Here is a 20033-nt window from a genome sequence, read left to right on the forward strand (position 1 = left end):
TACAAATTTTTATATCGATGTACAGCCTCATACATATGCATGAGAAAATAGCGCGCGTGGCAAGCAAACATGCAACAGTTGTTAGGAACCAGAAATATTATAAGAAAATGTGGGATATTTATATGAGAGGCAACTCAGCGAAATGAAAGTAAGCATTGATGTATGTGTACGAGGATGTAGATATGTTTGCAGCAGCCACACGCAACTGTAAGCACATGCAAGAGCCGTTGTATGTATGTATAGGTAAGTGTAAGTGATAGAAATTAGGTGGTGGGCGAAAATTTCTTTGCCACAAGCGAAATTTTTAATGAAATTGTAGTTCAAATGAAGTTGATTTATAAATACTTATGTATGTATGCAGAAAAATGTGTATGTGTGCAAGTGTGGGTGTTTGTGGATTTGCGTGGCTGCTTGCTGGTTTATCGCCGCTCTATTCCTTGTGTAATGGCAACCTTGTCGGCATCCAAACAATGTAGCAATGCGCAAAAAATCGAACGTCAAACATAGAAATAAATATTAAATAGAAAAAAATGTGGAAATCACGCATGTAAAGAGGAGAAATGGGAATAGCCCCTTAAAGTTGGTGTGCGTGGGTTGGCAATGATTTCGCCTGACTGTTATTTCGTTTCCGCTTTTGGTTATTTTTAGGGAAGTGATGAATTTATAATACAAGTGAAACCAATGTAAAGTCAGTAGAATAATGAAATGCGCTAACGGCAGCATAAAGGCGGGCAATTACTTATTTATGTGACATGGGTTTGCGATGAGGGCACAAAGTGCTGGCTGATACGTGAATGAGTGGGAGGTTTGTGTCAAAGAGAACTTGCTTTATTTAAATGAAAAAAAAAAAAATAGAAAAATTGAATTACATATAAACCACATATGATTTAGTGAAGTGCATGAAGCACCACGTGTATACCTATGAAACCGGAATTTACTTTTAGATCACGTGGTTTTATGATTCTGACCTTCATTAATAACAAATACGTCAGCAAATTACAAGGTTTTCACAAGAACGCAATGTTGTCTATTTTATATTGGGTTGGGGAAAAAGAAATGTCGTATTTGTGATCGAAATTTGACGCTTTATTTAACGTACTTAGAGTTATCCGATTCAAGTCAAATATGCCCCGTTTTGTTCGCAAACTTGTTGCCATTTAGAAGGCTACTTCATTATCCCCCCTTTATAAAACTCCCCCTCCTTATTTGCAAAAAACTCAGACAACCAGTTTTCGCAAGCCTTTTTTGAGGCCAGCTTGGTATCACCAAGGGCGTTTTGCATGGACCGGAAGATATGATAGTCCCTTGATGCCAGGTCCGGACTATATGGTAGGTGCGATAGGACATCCCATCCGTGCTCCCGTAGCTTCTGGCGGGTCATCAAAGATGTGTGAGGACGAGCGTTGTCCTGGTGGAACACAACACTATCCCTATTGACCAATTCTGGCCGCTTCTGGTCAATCGCCTGCTTCGAACGGTCAAGTTGCACACAGTATAGGACCGAATTAAGGGTCTGGCCACAGTTGAGCAGCTCATAGTGTATAATTCCCTTTCAATCCCACCAAACACACAGCAAAACCTTCTTGGCGGTCAATCCGGGCTTGGCGATGGTTTGGGACGGCTCGCCGCTTCTCGACCACGATCTTTTTCGCTTGGCGTTGTCGTACGTGATCCACTTCTCATCGCCAGTCACCATCCGCTTCAAAAATGGGTTAAGTTCGTTCCGTTTTAGCAGAGAATCGCAACTTCACACATTTTTTGCCGCCGCCTTCGTTGCATTTTTACCTCTAAGGTAGTAAAAACGTAAAATATGACGAATTTCTTGCTTGGTAGACTCCATCTTTGACGCGCTATAACTTAAGACTGAAACGTACGATCACAACACTGCACTATGGGCCAGAAGACCAAAAAATTTGGCCAAAAGTCATTGAAAGATTTTTCAAAATGCAATATAGTATCATCATATAGATAAGTGAAAGTAGTTATTTTGTAAATTTTATAAGTTTTAATGAAATATTTAAGCGTGTATAATAAGTTAATATAAGTGTAAGGCTTAAATGATCACCATATAGCTATTGTTCTAAACTGTCACTGTTTTACTGAAATGTAGTATTTGTCATTAATTATATTGCATTTTCTCATTAGTTGCAATCATGTAGTATGTGTAAATAGTCAATAGCTGAAAAAATAAATCTGATGCTAGAAATATTGAGAATAATTGTGAAAAATTTTGTTTTTTTTTACTACTTGTTAATACGCCGATTGAGCCTTGCGCAAAACTCCAGAAGCTATTAACTATTTCTTTACATTAACGTCTTCAGTAGTTCATGTGTAACAAGCTAAAGGTGCGGTTTGCTGCGGTTTTTCATTTTCTTTTTAAAAAAAATGAAGTTTTACTGATCTATGCGCGAGTTGACTGTATATCAATCATTTGCCAATAGGGTGTAAAAAGTTAACCAAGTATTAGTCATACAAGTCACACAATTTTAACTTATTTAATTCATAATGACTTCATTGAAGAAAAAAGAGGTTCTTCAAATTATGTTAGGTAATAATGACATGAATATAACCGTTGATTCAATTTTAACTAAAATTGGTATCAATAAATCAGATGTAGGTTGTAAAGGATTGGAACGCTTGAAAAATGCTTTAAATAGTTTAAAGTCAAAAAGAAATGCAAAATATCAGCATTGCAGTAGGAAAATAGCTGTCTTTGAGTCACAAATTCAGAGTGGTTAGATTCTGAATTTACTATTCCTGACTTAGACCTCACAGCTAAAATAAGTAAGACTGAAATACTTAAAAGAGGTCGTCCATCGCTCGATTTTGCAGAAAAATCTACTAGATCGAAAAGACGAGAAGTGTCTAAAATCAGTGAAGAACATGATAATGATCGTCAGAAACTATTAATGGCTACTAGTCATGCGGCACGAGTTTCAGGGGAAGCAGATTTGCGATCGGTACTTAACGAACTTTCAAAAAGCGAGGAACAGGCTAAGAAAATTAGAAAAATAATGACAACACCTTTTCCTACAATAGAAAAGAAAAGCCCAGAAGTGGCTTTAGCATTTATTTTCGATAATTCTATGTCTAAACAAGTCTATCAGAATATGCGATTAGCGACCAAATCTAGTGGAGCAGACATTTGGCCTGCATATAATGCGATTAGAGAAGCCAAAGAAAAGTTAAGACCGTCGAAAGAGTCAATTAAAATTTCTGAAACGTTAGCTGAAGTATCACTTCAAGAACTTTTAAACAGCACGGTGAATAGAATAATAGAACTACAAAGAGAAGTTTTACACTGTCTTATTGTTCTGATGTGTTCTTGGGGATTTGATGGGAGTAGTGGGCATTCGCCTTAAAAACAAGGTTATGATAGTGTCAATGAGAAACAGACTCCTACAGATGAAAATCTGTTCGTTACTACACTTATCCCCTTATTGAGTAACAAGTTTCAAATTAATCAGATAAAATTTAAAAAAAAGGTCCGCATAAGGGATTCGACATTTTTAATTTCTAAAATCTGGCAGCAGATTCGTAATCAGCGCCCCCAAAAACCCCTAAATAATAAGTTTGGTAAAAAATAATTAATTTTAAAAAATTTATGTCCGCCATATTGGATCCGCCATTTTGAATTGTTGAAATCTGACTTCATATTCGTAATCAGAGACCATCAAAACCCCTAAATACCAAATTTGGTGAAAAAAATCCAATTTTTTAAATTTCATGTCCGCCATATTGGATCCGCCATTTTGAATTGTTGAAATCTGACTTCATATTCGTAATCAGAGACCCCAAAACCTGTACATAGCGGTATTAAAAGTTATAAATTGTTGGTGTTTTGGGAATTATGAATTTTGGCCACTTATAAGGGTCTCCTGGCCCATAGTGCACTGTCCAAGAGGCACTTGTAGTATAGATTGTCGTCTTCAAATCGCCGTTTAGTGTGACCCGACGCAATAAGTACAACGCAAGATATGTTTAAATGTCGCGCTCAATTGACAAAATACGACATTACCTTTTCCCCAACCCAATATATTGGGTATGGGATTAGGTTTTCGCCCTCGTAAAAGAGGTGTCGCTGCTGATAATATTTTTTTGTTCGCTCTAGTAATATACTGGTGATTTTAAGGTGATTATGTGAGGTTTCAATTGAAATAGTTGACATTCGTTTGAAGCGTAAAGATCCTTTTTTATCTGACATCAAAAATGTCTACGTTCGTCCCGAGAAAACAGGAAGTCCTGCGGGAAGTCCTGCTTCATTATTACCCTTTAAAGAAAAGTGCAGCTAAAATGTGTCGTATATTGATCAGTATTTACGGTAATCGCACACCATCAAATACAACTTGTGAAGAGTGGTTTCGACGCTTCCAAAGTGACAATTTCAACGAGAGTGATAAAGATCGCGAAGGGGCACCAAAAATTCGAAGATACTCAACTACAACATTTATTGGATGAAGACGCATGTCGAACTCTTGATGATATGTCTAAAGATTTGGATGTTGACAGATTAACCGTTGGTAAATGTTTGCACGCGATAGGAATGGTCCAGAGTGCAGGTAACTGGGCGCCACCTCAATTGAAGGAGAGGGATATCGAGAGACGTTTGGTGACGCGAGAGAGACTTCTTGAACGGTAGAAAAGAAAAGGTTTTCTGCATCGCATCGTTACTGGCGATGAAAAATGGATCTATTATGATAACCCTAAGTGTCGAAAATGTAGGAGTTTGCCAGGTTAACCAGGTCCATCGACAGGTCCAGGTCCATCATGCTTCAAAGGTTATGTTGTGCATCTGGTGGGATCAGAAGGCTGTCATCTCTTATGAACTCCTTCAACCACCAGCGGCGATCTTTACGGACTGCAGCTAATACGTTTGAATCGAGCTCTCAAAAAAAAGCGCCCGGAGTGGGACGGTAGACATGACCAACTGATTTTTTTGCATGACAACGCCAGGCCACACGTTGTTAAATCGGTTTAGAAATATTTAGAGGGACTGAATTGGGAAATCTTACCCCACTCGCCGTATTCTCCAGACATTGCACTTTCCGATTACCATCTGTTCTGATTAATGCAGTCAACCCTTAGTGCGAGAGCGGTTCACTTCTTACGAGAGCATTGCAAACTGGCTCAATGAATAGATCAAGTCAAAAGAACTCGAATTTTTCATCAGCGGAATCTGTATGCTGCCTGAAAGATGAAGTAGAGTTGTATCTTCTAATGGCATTTACTTCCCATAATCCCATCTATTATTTAATTGTTTAAATAAGTCGTAACTTTGGCTAAGAAAGGACGGAAACTTATTCCTTGACCCAATATTTATATCCCGTTTCTTGTCAACAAAATATGTACGATATACCACCAGCACTGCAACTAATTTTTAAATTTTATAACATTTTTGACATCAGTTTATAAAACCAAGTGAAACGTTTATGAGTCAAGGCTATCGGCCATAGGCCAATTAAATTCAAGTGCTGCAAATACACTCCGAACCTCCAAAGAGTCAACTCAAAATGATATTTGATTGATGACAATGCGCCATTACATCCGTGCCAAGAAAATGGCAACGGCGATTAACTGGGAGGCACCGCCTCATGCGTCTTATGCATCAAACTAAACTCCAACTGATTAACAATGGGAAACGCATTTGCAGAGCTGCACTTTGCTACTAGGAAAATATGAAAAATTGTTTGTTGCTTGAGTTGGCTCAATAGGCGAACAAGCTTTGGAGAGCCATTAGCTAACTGCATGGAAGATGAAGAAAAGTGCATATGGCATTTGCCACCCTTCCTCATGACATTGTGGTTGGGCCTGTGCGCATCTGCGAAATGCTGGGCTGTGCCAACGGAATACTTAGGTACTCCAGAAGTACCTCACCCATGTTGGAGAGGTGAGCATGGAGATGCCAAACAAAGATAGGTTCGTTTCCGTTCGTTTTCTGAAACCGGAAGTTCCGAAATATCTAAAAGTGTCTTTCTCATTGAGTGCGGTTCTCTGGTCGGCGCCTGTTTCCAATGGGTCGGCAGTGTTTAAACCTAGCAGTAGGTATGAAATGCAACTTTTCTTTCCCCCCTTCCTCGTCGAATCAGCGCGGCTAAAGAGAGTTCTTAAACTTCCGAAAATCAAGTAGTTCATATACAGAACTCAGGCACGACCCGTGGTCATGTTACTGAAGCCCCTGTTGTTCAGATGGCTACCTCAGGTCTGCACAGTCGGCAAACTATTAGAGTAAAACAACTTGTCCTAAGGTAGGCTCAAATAAGAAGCTATTCTGTGATATAAAGTGATCTGTCGGATCGAACACTAGTCGCCAACACGGTCTACACCACGGATGAAAAGGGTATCTCTTGGGTATACGGAGTATCGTAGCACCAGACTTTAAACCCATAAGTGATCCAAAGTTTACTTATCCCAAAACCAAATCGGATGACGCCCCAAAGCAGTGTGGTGTCAGTGTGGTACACAAAACCCGGAGTGGAAGATAAAATCAGGCTACAAAAGCTCAGTTAAGTTTCTTGCCAATCTGAGCAAACGTCACCCAAATTCTCGCTCCACACGAGTTAAGGCGCTGATGAAGCAGCACGCATACAACGTCCGGAAGTTTGAGAAGCAGAATACGATGGAAAAATACGATGGTAGTTGAGCTTCCAAGCAAGCCAGCAAAGAAAAAGACGAACGAAACTGAATCGCCCTTGCAAAAGCTGGAACAGTCGAAAAGTCGAAGGCTTTAGTCGAAACACAGCCTTCCGGGGACTGCCCTTGGCTCGATTTTGAATATAATTAAACGGCGGCCACCGTAGCCGAATGGGTTGGTGCGTGACTACCATTCGGAATTCACAGAGAGAACGTATGTTCAAATCTCGGTGAAACAACTAATTAAAAAAACATTTTTCTAATAGAGGTCGTCCTTCGGCCGACAAAGGCAAAACCTCCGAGTGTATTTCTACTATAAAAAAGCTCCTCATAAAAATAGCTGCCGTTCTAAGTCGGCTTTCAGCTGCAGGTCCCTCCATTTGTGGAACAGCAAAAAATTTGCGAAATCAAAAAAAATTGTTTTTTTTACAAAATTCCAGTTCCATAGGTACACACGCGGTCATGAGAATGAAAACGGAGAGAGTGAGACCGCCTAGAAATTAGAATTGAATGAAGGCAATAGGTGTAAAATTTAGAAATATTTAGTGAATACGCAAAATAAATACTTAAACATAAAACCTTGAAAATTAAATAACAAATCTTAGGAGTAGATTACGTGTGAATGATAATTCCAAGTTGTCATAACTTTTTTCCACCTGTGGTGTGGTCATAGCTTTCGTTTCATTTTCAAGTTCAAAGCATAAGAGTAATTTTTATATGCCTCTTAGAGCTAAGTGATAAAAAGAAATTTAAAGAAATTAAAAAAAAACAGAGTTAAGGAAGTCATTAAATTTCTTTAATGCACCAAAAATCAAGCTAAATAACACATAGGCTGAAAAGTCCCGGGCCCAATACATAGATTGCACTATTTTTATTGCACTCACTTCTTTTTAACGGAACTATTTATATTTTCTTTGATATATTGTGCATTCAACAAGTGATTTTAATCGCGGATAGAAGCACAAATTGTTAAAAAATAAAATAGAATCTTCGAACGCGTATAAGAGGCATATTTTGTAAATTTTTTATAAAAGTAGTAAAAATGCAAAAACTGCTGTTGCAGAAATAAACACTGTTCACGGAGAGGATATCGTGAGCGTAAGGACTGCGCAAAAGTGGTTTTCAAAATTCCGAAGTGGTAACTGCGACGTGGAGGATGCCCCGCGCGCTGGTCGTCCTGAAGTCTTTAACTCCGACGCCTTGCTCGAACTCGTGGAAGCTGAGCCAAATTTGACAGTCGATATGATAGCTCAGAGGTTAAATTCATCGCTCGGAACAGTTCACAGGCACCTGGTTCAGTTGGTAAAGGTTTCAAATCTGGGAAAATGGGTTCCGCATAGACTTTCTGTCGCCAACCTAGAACAGAGAGTGAATGTGTGTTCTTAGCTGCTGCAGCGGCTTGAAAATTACAGTTTTTTGAAGCGTATCGTTACTGGTGATGAAAAATGGGTCCTTTACAATAATCCTGTTCGCAAACGCCAATGGTTAAATAAAGATGAAACACCAGAACCGACCCCTAGAGATGGCCTTCATCCCAAGAAGATGCTCCTGTCTATTTGGTGGGATATGGCCGGTATTGTTTATTATGAACTTCTGGAACCAAACCAGACCATAACTGCTGATTATTATTCCCATCAGCTATCAAACCTGAATGAGGCACTTAAGAAAAATCGACCGTTTTTAGTGAATGGACGCAAAGATTTGTTTCACCACGACAACGCAAGACCTCCTTCCGCAAGGCAAACGAGCTCGGATGGGAGCTAATGCCGTATCCACCATACTCTCCGGATATTGCACCTTGTGATTATCACCTTTTCCGTGGACTTCAATCCCATATGAGCAACAAGAACTACTCCTCAAAGAAGTTATAAAAAGGCATATCGATGCGTATTTTGGCTCCAAGGACAAACAATTTCTTGAGCAGGGAATTAAAAGTTTGTCTAAACATTGGGAAGACTTTGTAAATAATGAAGGAAAATATATTATTGATTATTTTTATTCATTTTAAAACCACTTTTAAAAAACGAACGAACTTATGGACTGACCTAATACTAACCTTAAAAGGACAGCTGGTAAAATTTCATGATATTCATTCATATTCTTTCGTTCGTGAGTTATTGCGCTAAGAGTGACGCGACTTGTGCTATTTTCAAAACAATTGATTGCAAAGAATTTCTTGTTTTAATTTTACACCGCTTCTTGATGGGGGAAAATAGCTCTAGCGAAGCAATGGCGTGAAAAGTAACCAGGAAATAAGTAATCAGAGATAACAATAAAACGGAGGTTTGCTGACTTTAAAAGTGGTCGTAGAGACACCGATGATGCACAACGCAGCGGACGTCCAAATGAGGCGGTAACACCAGAAAACATCAAAAAAATCCACCAAATCGTTTTGGATGATCGAAAGGTGAAGTTGCGTGAGTTAGTTGACATCGTAAAGACATCAATAGAGTGTTTTTGGCATTTGTATTGCATGAGCATTTGACTATGAGAAAGTTCTGTTCAGGGTGGGTGTCGCGTTTGCTTACTGTTGACCAAAAACAAGAAGTCACAGGTCAATTAAACCAATACCAAACCTTCATAAATCGAACTTCGAATTGCTCCCACATCCACCGATTCGCCAGATTTGGCTTCCAGCGACTACTGGCTGTTCGCAGACCTAACAAAAAATGCTCGCCGGTAAGAAAGATGGAGGTTATCGCTGAAACTAAGACCTATTTTTAGGCAAATATACAGTCTATGTCAGAAAAAAGAAACCGCCATTATTCAAGAAGTATAAAGGTACAAAACTAAGAGTCGCAATTACTCAATAAGCCGTCTAGTTTTCATTGTTGTCGAGTATAGCCTGGCATCTTTTTTATACTTTGAACCAGCTTTTCTGCGCACCTCGCGAAAAGATGAACACAGTTGACTCACGAGTTGTTTTAAAATATAGACTGGCCTCCCGGCAAGATGCGTTTTCATAGTTCCCCAAACATTTTCAATGGGGTTGGCGTCTGGGGACTAGGAAGGCCACTACAATACTGTGACGCCGCCATTTTCTTTTTTTGTTGTTTCTCAAGGTGTTTTTCTGAGAGCAGTGGCTTTGATGATGTGGGACGGTAGGATATATTCGCCTCCTTCAGCCGGCGTTCGGTGGTGTTGATACTCACAACCATTCACACATTGTGTCACAAATAAGGGTCCTGCCTAAAAAGTTGTCCGATCACTTTATCCTGCTTTTTTATCGTTACTCGTTTCAAGCCACGCTCCGAAAAGTCATAAACATTTTTGTACTCCTTTTACCGCTGATTCCACATCACAACAAACTTTTTTGATTTTTTAATTACATTTTTAAATATCCCCACAAGAAGAAGTCAGGTGGCGTTAAATCGGGCGAACGCGGTGGCCAGTCAAAACCACCATTTTTCGACATCAAACGACGAGGAAACAATTTCTTCAAAAAATCGACTGTGGTGCGAGCTGTGTGTGGTGGAGCGTCGTCGTGTTGAAACCAGAACTGCCTCATAAACTTTCGACGAAAAATTGGCATCATAAAAGTGGTTATCATGTCGCGATAACGCTCCTGACTGACGGTAACAGCTTGACCATCTTCATTTTCGAAGAAAAACGGCCCAATAATCGTTTTCGCACTAACGCCGCACCAAACAGTGACTTTTTCGTCGTAAAGAGGTACCTCTTGAATTTCGTGAGGATTTTCAGTGGCGTAAATACGGCAATTTTGCTTGTTTACCATCCCATTCAATAAGAAATGAGCCTCATCGGACATAATGATTTCGTTCTTCTTCTTCTTCTTCTTTTGACTTCTTTGGTTGAATGTAAATTTCAACAATTTGGGATCGCTCGCGTGGCGTGTACTGTTCCAGGGTAAACATCTGCTTAGACTGACGCTTCCAACGCGGTATGTCATTAAGCGATCTGACGTCTCTGTCAAAAGATACAGGGCTGCCAGATGGGTCTGTCGAATATGGGCAACTCTGTATATCTTGAAGTTACAAGAAAAAAAGCGGTTCTTTTCTTCTGACACAGACTGTAAATCCTTCTACAAAAGTGATATTGAAATGTTATAGCGGCGCTGGAATGAGTGCTTTGTTCTTGATGGAAATTACGTTAATGAATAAATTAAAAAAAAGTGTTTTCTTTGTTAGGCCCGGTGCTTCTTAGCTCATGTGTTAGTACTTGAAATCCGATAAAAATCTATGAGTTTAACAGCCCTTGCGCATAGCACAGCTCAGTACCATGCGGGGTTTATTTGAAAGAAGTACTGGATCTGGATGTTGTATTGTGCGGATTAGAGGCCGTAATTGATGTTAAGGACGAAATGCTTGCATCTATTTTAATAATTCATAATGTCGCATTTCCAATCACACCATGTAACGAGATTTTTTCTTTCTTTTCATGCCGAAAAATCTCAATGGTCAGCTCTTAAACATACCGTTTTTCGACTCTGAGGGGATTTCACAGAATCAGCTGATGGTCTGGGGTCATTTCAGTGTCTTTACAAAAAAAAAACTAAGATTGTGTTGGTGATATACGAAAAAACTTAACCAATGCCACTTCGTCGCCGTCTGAGCAACGGTTGATTCAGCTGCCGAATACCCAAGTGACGTGGCTGCAAAAGTTCCCCTCACAATTCTCTTTTTCCCCATAGCTAAATAGCAAAAATCATGGTGAAAAGATTTTTAGAGGTGTACTACCTAGCAGACCGTTATACGGCTCTTAGCGAATTTGACAGATATACCGACGTCATTCATTTTGTGTTGATGAAACACAAATCCAAACAGAATCCAAAGTTACACTCAAAAAAACTTTTTCTCACCATACCTAACGAGCAAAACTGGTAAACTATCATCCTTGAGCAAAACTGGCTAACTATCATCCTTGTTTTTTGTTTGTTCATTTATACAAGGACTAAGTAGGCAGCTGAGCAGTAAAGTCCTCTCTCGACGAACTAAACTAACACTCTACAAGGTTCTCATCATGCCCGTCCTAACGTATGGCGCAGAAGCTTGGACGATGACAACATCCGATGAAGTGACGAGTTGGAGTGTTTGAGAGAAAGATTCTGCGTAAGTTTTTTTAACCTTACGTTCACGTTGGCAACGGCGAATATCACAGGTGATGGAACGATGAGCTGTATGAGCTTTACGACGACATAGACATAGCGCAGCGAATAAAGATCGAGCGACTACGTTGGCTGGGTCATGTCGTCCGAATGGATACAAACGCTCCGGCTTTGAAAGTATTCGATGCGGTACCAGCTGGTGATAGCAGAGGAAGAGGAAGGCCTCCTCCTGAGGAAAGATCAGGTGGAGAAGGACTTGGCTGCATTTGGTTTGTCCAATTGGCGCCGGTTAGCACGAGAAAGAAACGACTGGCGCGCTTTGTTTAACTCGGCCAAAATCGCGTAAGCGGTTAACGCGCGAATTAAGAAGAATAAGATTTATACAAGGGGAAGAAGAAGAAGCCAAAGTCGTAATTTTGAAACTAAAGAAATTTTCACCACACTGTGGTGAAGTACATAACATCTTTTTTGTGGGAGTTTTCCAAAAATGAAATCATAAAATAGAGAAATTTATTTGAAATAAAAATTTAAGTAATTTAAAAAATAAAAAAATTTAAATGAAAGCCAATGGCTAAGAATGGGGTTGTAATGCGCAGGAATGAGTACTTGGATATAAGAAAAAAAAAAGATGGTAATTGCTTTTCACTTGTACGATTTTTGGCATTGACTCTGGCAGTATGGGACAATGAGAATGCAACAAATTTCAATTATGATTTTAAATGGCAGTGCAACGCGCATGAAATGACGCGTCAAATGAGCGCCGGTAAATGTTATGAAATGTCAAAAAATTCAATTAGCATTTAGATTGAAGTACTTAGAAATAGTTTTATTCAAAATAATGATGTTAATTTACCTGCCTCAGACGTTTATGTTTTCGATTTGTATTTTACATTTTGCGTGTTGTTTTTGGGCATTTCATATTTGAATTGTTTTTGTTCAAGTGTTTTTGCGTCGTTTAGAAAATTAGTGAAATGTTAAATTATTTTAATTTTTTTTAATGCATTTTATATGTATATAAGTATTGTATATATGTGAATATTATTAAGAAAAGAGAAAGACATAGAATAGTTACTGTTACAAGAAATTTGTTTTACAAAAATTTTACATTATATATCATATCTAGCTATGTATGTATGTATTTATGTATGAGTAAAAGAGAGAAACATTAGTTGAGTACGATATGCTACGAAACACAGCATTTTCTAGTTATTTGATTTCCACTATTACACAATTTTTTTTTGTTTTTATGAAAAATTTTATGTATGTACAAATATTTTCTTACTTCATTTAATTCAAACTTGAATTGCGTTAATTGAAACTTTTATATTTACCCATGATCCATCCAATAACGTTGAAACATACGTTTCTCGCTGAAGCTCAAGAGCGTTGACAAGCCTACCAAGCTTGCTGGTGTTGCGAAATGCTCCCCTTTTGCTGCTTTACATTTTGTTGATTTTTTCTCGCAAAATTCTGTATTTCAACACTTTTATATTTTTCTTTAAACACTGCTTTATTTTTGCTTAATGTTCACACACGAATTTATTTTATTTACTTCACTCATTCGCTCGCATTGACGCTTTATTACGTTCACAGTCGCAGCACCTAAAATTATGCAATGGTGTGTTTTTACACAGAAATAAGCTAGTGCAGAATTCATATATACACACAAGCGCAGACATGCTGACATATGTATATGCAGATTGTATGTTTATGTGAGTATTCACTTAATGCGCCACGCAGGAAAAATTTCAACAGTGTCACACACTACTCACTAGTTGCTGAACTGGTGAAAATCAGAAGGAGTCTTCACCTTTGGCCTAAGTGTGCCATACCGAAATAGTCACATCATTTATTAGAGTGGCGGAAATGAACCTACAGCCATGGACAGATAAATAGCACAAATGTGAATCTTATAAGTTAAGTTAAGTTTTGAGTACGAACTCTGCTTTGACAAAAAAAATTTGTTTGTTTGCATTTATTACCGCTACTAACTTTACATTTATGCGAGGAATTTACCGTTTCTTTTCGATGGAATTTTTTGCGTTCTATTTTATTTATGCTTATTGCTGTTTTCAAGTGGACACAAAAATAGCACATTTTAACTTGTGCAGCGGAGAGTAAAACTTTAATATTGTTTCAGCGTTTTTTAGTAAAATTTTTTGTTTCTTAAATAAAATTTTAAAGTAATTACTAAAAATGGGACGTGGAAAACACTGCATTATATACCGTATGAGTCAAAACGGAAAAAGTTATGCAGAAATAGCTGAAATGATGATGCGCTCTCGGAAAATGGTTTATAATGCTCTTAATTTAGTTAACAAAGATTCATCCTATCTAAGCAAAAAAACGGAAGGAAAACCAAAGCCGCGAAAAAGTGATGTTAATGTGGATAGAGCTATAATACGCAAGAGCAAAGCAGATCCTTTTAAGTCGGCATGGTAAATAATATTTCAAATAATCCAAGAATCTGGTCTACAGGTGTCCAGAAAGCTTGTAGGAAGGCAACTTAACGAAGCCCAGCTGTTTGGCCGCATAAGCAGAGAAAACCACTCCTCTCAAAGACACATATCAAACACCGACTTGCTTTTGCAAAAGCCCACAAAGACAAATCTATTCAGTTTTGGAAAAACGTACTTTGGACCAACGAATCCAAAAACCGGAAAAACTATTGTACCTCGTCCAAAAAATCAAGCGTCAAATCCTAGCTTCACAAAAAAGCCTATTAAACACGGCGGCGGAAGCATCATGGTTTGGGGAGCTTTTTCCTGGCATGGTGTTGGGCCGATTGTTCGCGTGGTTGGTAAAATAGATAGATTTCAGTATCTGGATATACTCCAGAATAAAATTGAGTCATGCGTGTTTGAGTTTATGCCATTAAATTGGACATTTATGCAGGTCAATGATCCGAAGTATACTGCAAAAACAGTGAAGCAATGGTTCAAAAGAGAAAAAATTAATGTATTGGATTGGTCGGCGCAGAGCCCTGATTGCAATCCAATAGAAAATTTGTGGAATGTTGTTAAGGTCAAACAAAAGTTTTAAACATTTTGATGAGTTATGGGCCGCAGTTGAGGAGGCTACGTACTCGATTCCAAAGAAAAGATGTCACAAGCTTGAAAAAAGCATGGAGCGACGGCTTGAAGAAGTAATCAAAAATGGTGGATATAGTACAAAATACTAATCTGGTGAAACAATATTATTACTTAACTATCTGATTTGCTTACTATTTTTGCTTTTATTTGGAATTTTTTAGGGTGTGCTATCTATGTGTCGCGGAGGTGTCGTGAGTTATCAACGTTCTTGTAAATTAAATCAGAACTGAAATTCTTTTTGACCATTTTTTTGTTTTGAAGTGGAAGTAAATAAGTTTTTTATTTTTTATGTAGCTTTTTCCCCAATAAAACAAAATTATTTAAAAACATATTCAACTTTTTGCTTTCAAAGTCTAAAAGTGCTATTTATATGCCCATGGCTGTATACTGTTAGATTTAAAAAATAAATAATTCGCATTAGCTGCTATAAACAGTTTTTAGTGTAATTGCTTTGGTTTGATTTGTTTTTTATTTACAATTTTTTTTATGTTTCGAATTTACCTTCCATTTTATTCTTTGTTTTACTAATTAATTAATAAAAGAAAGAATAAAATGCGCCTGCTGTCGATAATAGACGCCAAGGAATCAGAGATAATGCAAAGAGAGCGGTACTATATTTGAAGTCAGCTGAATGACTCAGAAAAGTTTTCTTTATAATTTGCATGAGCTGATAAATATGTGAAAAATACGCAGTGAAGTGCTTCGGGAGTTAGCTTCCAGTTAATTAGTATATCTTATTAATTAAAGAGAATTTTTGTCTAATAGGGATAGTTCCTTGACAAACCTCCGAGTTTATTCCTGCCATGAAAAAGTTCCTCATAAAAAACTATTTGTCGTTCGTAGTCTGCATAAAACTGTAGGTCTCTCCATTTGTAGGATAACATTAAAACGCACCCTACAAATAGGAGCAGCATCTCGGCCAAACAGCTAACAGAAGCGTTCGCGCCAATTATTATTTAGTTTTAAGAGAACTTGGGTCGAAATTCGAACAGATTTTATTTTCTACTTAATAAACATACATACATACATACAGTTTTGACTATTTATTTACTTACTTTTTAATTTAAAGTATTCTTTTATAAAAACACAATTAACCCTACAATAAAAACCATATAAAGCCAAGTTTCGAACTTTGCATAAAATTTGTAACAATTCAAAAAAATGTTCATCTAAATTTGAAACTTTTTACTTAGAATTTTTAGAAAAATTTCGGGTATGCAGTTTCACAGAGCTTTGAATTTCGGTATAATAAAGCGCAAGTTTCAAAAGGTTAACAAATTGCGTTGATTTTTGATAATTTTTTCTGCCGATTGCTGCATTGAGTATTTTCTTACATAAAAAAATGTCGAGTAGGTGGTCTAGAAATTTCAAAAAATCGATTTTTTTGTTTTTTGATAATTTGAAAGTATAGTAACATAAGAATATACTGTGAAGTTTTCTTGCGGAAATTCCAAATATTCTAGCTACTACAGCCTACTAACTAGATAGAGAGCAGTCCGCGCCCTCATTTATCTCGAAATGACTTTTTAGGCCAGGTGTTGTCAAAAAAAAAAAAAACCAAAAACTTTTCTACCTAATCGTCTGAAATTTTACCATGTTGTTCACAGCATCAATGGCTATCGCCCTACTCAGTCATACAATTATTTCAACTATTTCGAATTTTTTTAATTAAAAACCTGCGGAAAAAACCACGGTTTTTAGAGTGTGAAATTCAAAACCGCACCATTTTGTCAGTTTTCTTTTATTCTAGTAGCGGGACATAGCTACAGTCATACAGAATAATAATTTCTTTGGGTTTTGTGTTTCAGATAAATAGAAGAGCCAAAATGGTTAACAACGTCCGGGTCCAATTTTTCGGGAGGGTAAATTTCAGCGCCATATATAAAATTATTAAAATTAAAAACAATTTTTTTAAAATAAAAAGTCTAAAAAATTTTAATATCGTTTTTTCTTTTTTTATTGTAAAAAAAATTCCTGAAAATACCCTAAGTTTTCGAGCTCTAGACAACGGGACCCCTTAAAGGAAGAAAACGCACAAGACCGCGACAAAAAAAAATGTTATTTTAAAAATCAAGAATAAAGGCTTATTTGAAAGAGAGAAAAAAAATTATAAAAAATATTAAATTACAAAATAAAAATAAAAAAATGTGAATTTCATATAACCAACTACATATTTTCCTTTCTAATATCTTTAATATTTCCATTACTTCCAATGTTTACATTAATCTATTCTAAATTTAAATTTTCGCTTCAAAAGTTCGCTTATTTTGACATCTTCCAGGTAGTTCTCTCTCACAACTCATTTAATGCTAACCTACAGCAAAATTACTCGCGAAATCCTACATCCATCTGCGTAATCATTCTATTATTCTTAGACTCGAAGGCTGCCAAAATATGCCCCAACATTCGTTAACCTAATTCTCATTTTTCTTCAGAATTTATTTTCATTTTATATTTTAATTTTTTTAGAGAGCCCAAACATAGCGAACAGAGAAGTAGCGAATCGAAGGCGCCTAGTATACAGCTGCATTAGTCTTGTACCACCACAAAAGCGTATTTGCCCTGTACTAGTCTGGCTATAGCTCGATTTCCTACTGGGTATTTACTTATGTACACAGTTCACCTACTTCACATAAATGTACATATTTGCGTGTGTATTATACAATCGCAATCAAAGGCCGCAGCAATACGCCGCCCATTTGCCTACAGTTCAAAGCAAAAAACTGTGGCATTGAAAATTATTTTCGGCTGCTGGCACAAAAACTGCAGAAACTTAAAAAACAAAGATGGCAAGCAGAAATGCTTAAGTAGACTTCCATGCACACGTACACACACACACAGAAACACGCAAAAGAGCCATTTATTGGCAAGCAGAAAGATAGTTTCCAATTGCAGTGCAACGGCGAGCCTTGAAAAGCTTCACCCAAAAGAAAACGAAAACCCCATGAAGGAATGGAAGGAAAAGAAGCCGAGAAAACTGATTTCACAACACGAGTAGGAAAGTTTGCAATTGAGTTCAGAGGAATGATTTCTATTTATATAACTTAAATATATGCGTATTATATAAATCCGTTGCATATTTTCAGGCATTAACATATCAACCATGCACCATTGTTTGCCTTCGAGATTCAACAAATATATTTTTTTAAGAATTCAACTGCCATTCTCACTCGCTCCGCACACACAAAAGTGGGAAAGAAAGCATGGAAATCAAATTGGAATGTATTTGTGCCACGCAGTTACGAATAACACACACACACACACAAATACATTTGCGAGTATGCATATTTTATGTAAGCTAATACGTCTCTATGAATGATAAATGCTCTGTGCTCTGTCATATTTCTACACTTTTTACGTAGGCAAGCACTTTTACTTTGGCTGATATTTTTCTGCAACATCTTTTTTTAGTATTTTTTTCTTGCTTTGAGTTGTCTTACACTGAATTTTCCTTTTATGCGTTTGTGCTGCTACTTTTATTTGCTTCTTTTTGTGTGTGAGTGTGTGTATGTGTGTGTGTGTGTCTAAGCATTTGCCACGATTATCTTTCAGTTATCTAGGTTTTCCGCTCTTTCTCACCACTTATTCATTTATTTTCTTAATTTTTTATTTTTTTTTTGTTTGTTTGTCGATTTAATTTTTTTATCTTGACCCAGTTCAAGCAACTGCGACGTAATTGTTAGCAATCCCAGAGAAAATATTTTCAGAGATTAAAATGGAAAGCGTGATTTGGATAATGAAGAGTATTTTTGTGGTCGATAAATTACATTTTTTTTAAATAAATATAGGCATGCAAGGGTCTAAGAAGAGTTCAAAACTCAGGTGGAGCTGAACTGCATGAAAGCCCAGTTCAAAATCCTGAAAAGTACGTGCAAGAATTAAATCTACTTTGTTCGGCGTAAATCTTTTTTTTTAATGTTTCATCATAGCCTCCTTTTAGGCGTATACACTTCGTTCAACGCTGTTCTAGTTTGTTGTGCCCGTCCGAATGATAGAATTCGGCCAAGTCTGAAAAATAGCCATTCGTTTTTGCAATCACCGAAGAATTTGATTATAATCTTTTTCCCATCAGCCATTTCTTCAAATTTGCAAATTATGGGAAAAAAGGTTTTCCAATAACAGGTGTTATTTTGAGTAGGATTGCGCTATCGAGAGATGATTAACGATTTTTTATGGCCGGAATCGGATAGTATTGATCTGGACAAGGTTTATTTTCAATAAGACGGCGCTACGTGCCACATAAGCAACGAAAGCATTGATCTTTTACAGGAAAAGTCTCCGGACCGAGTTATCTCTCGAAGAGGTGACCACAATTGGCCCCCGAGATCTTGTAATTGAACACCTTGTGACTTTTTTCTTTGGGGCCACGTGAAAGAGAAGGTCTACGCCAACAGCTCAGGGCCGATTCAAGAACTCAAAGATGGAATTCGTGAGGCTATCGAGGACATAGGGCAGCCCCTTTGCAATTCGGTTATGGAAAATTTCATGAAAAGGATATTGTCCTGTAAGCCTGGTCGTGGTGGTCACTTGCCTGATGTTATTTTCCGCTATTAACGGCAGACCTTTCTCTTTATAATGAAATAAACATCCGATCATTTATATTAAAACATAGCATTTTTTTTGAATATCCTTCTATTGGAAAACCCTCTAGTAGTCCACGGGAGGAGATGGAGCGGGAAACAGATTGGAGTTTTCAGTGACAGTCAGGCTACACTGAAGGCCCTGGAGAACGCGAAGTAAGCCTCAAGACAATATAAGATTGTACTTATATTGTTCCCAGGATACTCCGGTGTTCAAGGAAGCGAAATTGCCGATGAATTGGCCAACCGTGAATCAGCGGTTCCCCCACAAAGGCCAGAGCCAGTAATCGGAATAAGTTCTGCAGGAACCATGAATTGGATCAGCGACTATGTAGGCAATCTACATAAAGAGCGATGGCCCGGTCTAGAGCACTGCAGAACTGCAAATTGTTTTGTGACAAGCCCGAATAGAAAACTGTCAAACTTTCTACAACTAAAACTTAGAAGGAAAGACATTCGGTTGATGGTCGGTATCATTACAGGACACAACCCATGGGGTCAGCATATGACTACCATTGGAATTATTGAGGACCCAATATGCCTGTCGTGCTTGAAGGGGGCGGATAGCACTGAGCACTTTCTCTGTAAGTACCCTGCCTTTGCTAGAGCACGGCTACAAGTTTTGGGTGCCGATGTCGTGAGAATGAGTAATATTCGTTCTCTAAA

The 20033-nt window shown here is 37.6% G+C and overlaps 1 protein-coding gene across 3 annotated transcripts in view; it reads right to left on the reverse strand.

Moving 5' to 3' along the window:
- The window catches only part of LOC128855680 (titin), a 120131-nt gene that overhangs the window by 87303 nt on the left and 12795 nt on the right, over nucleotides 1–20033 (reverse strand). For all 3 annotated transcript variants that reach the window (XM_054090791.1, XM_054090793.1, XM_054090792.1), the window contains exon 2: nucleotides 13027–13297. In XM_054090791.1, coding sequence (XP_053946766.1) covers nucleotides 13027–13030 — 4 coding nt within the window. In that variant the 5' untranslated portion in view covers nucleotides 13031–13297. The remainder of the gene's footprint in view (nucleotides 1–13026; nucleotides 13298–20033) is intronic.

The sequence above is a fragment of the Anastrepha ludens genome, chromosome 2 (assembly GCF_028408465.1).
Source record: "Anastrepha ludens isolate Willacy chromosome 2, idAnaLude1.1, whole genome shotgun sequence".
Taxonomy (NCBI): Eukaryota; Metazoa; Arthropoda; class Insecta; order Diptera; family Tephritidae; genus Anastrepha; species Anastrepha ludens.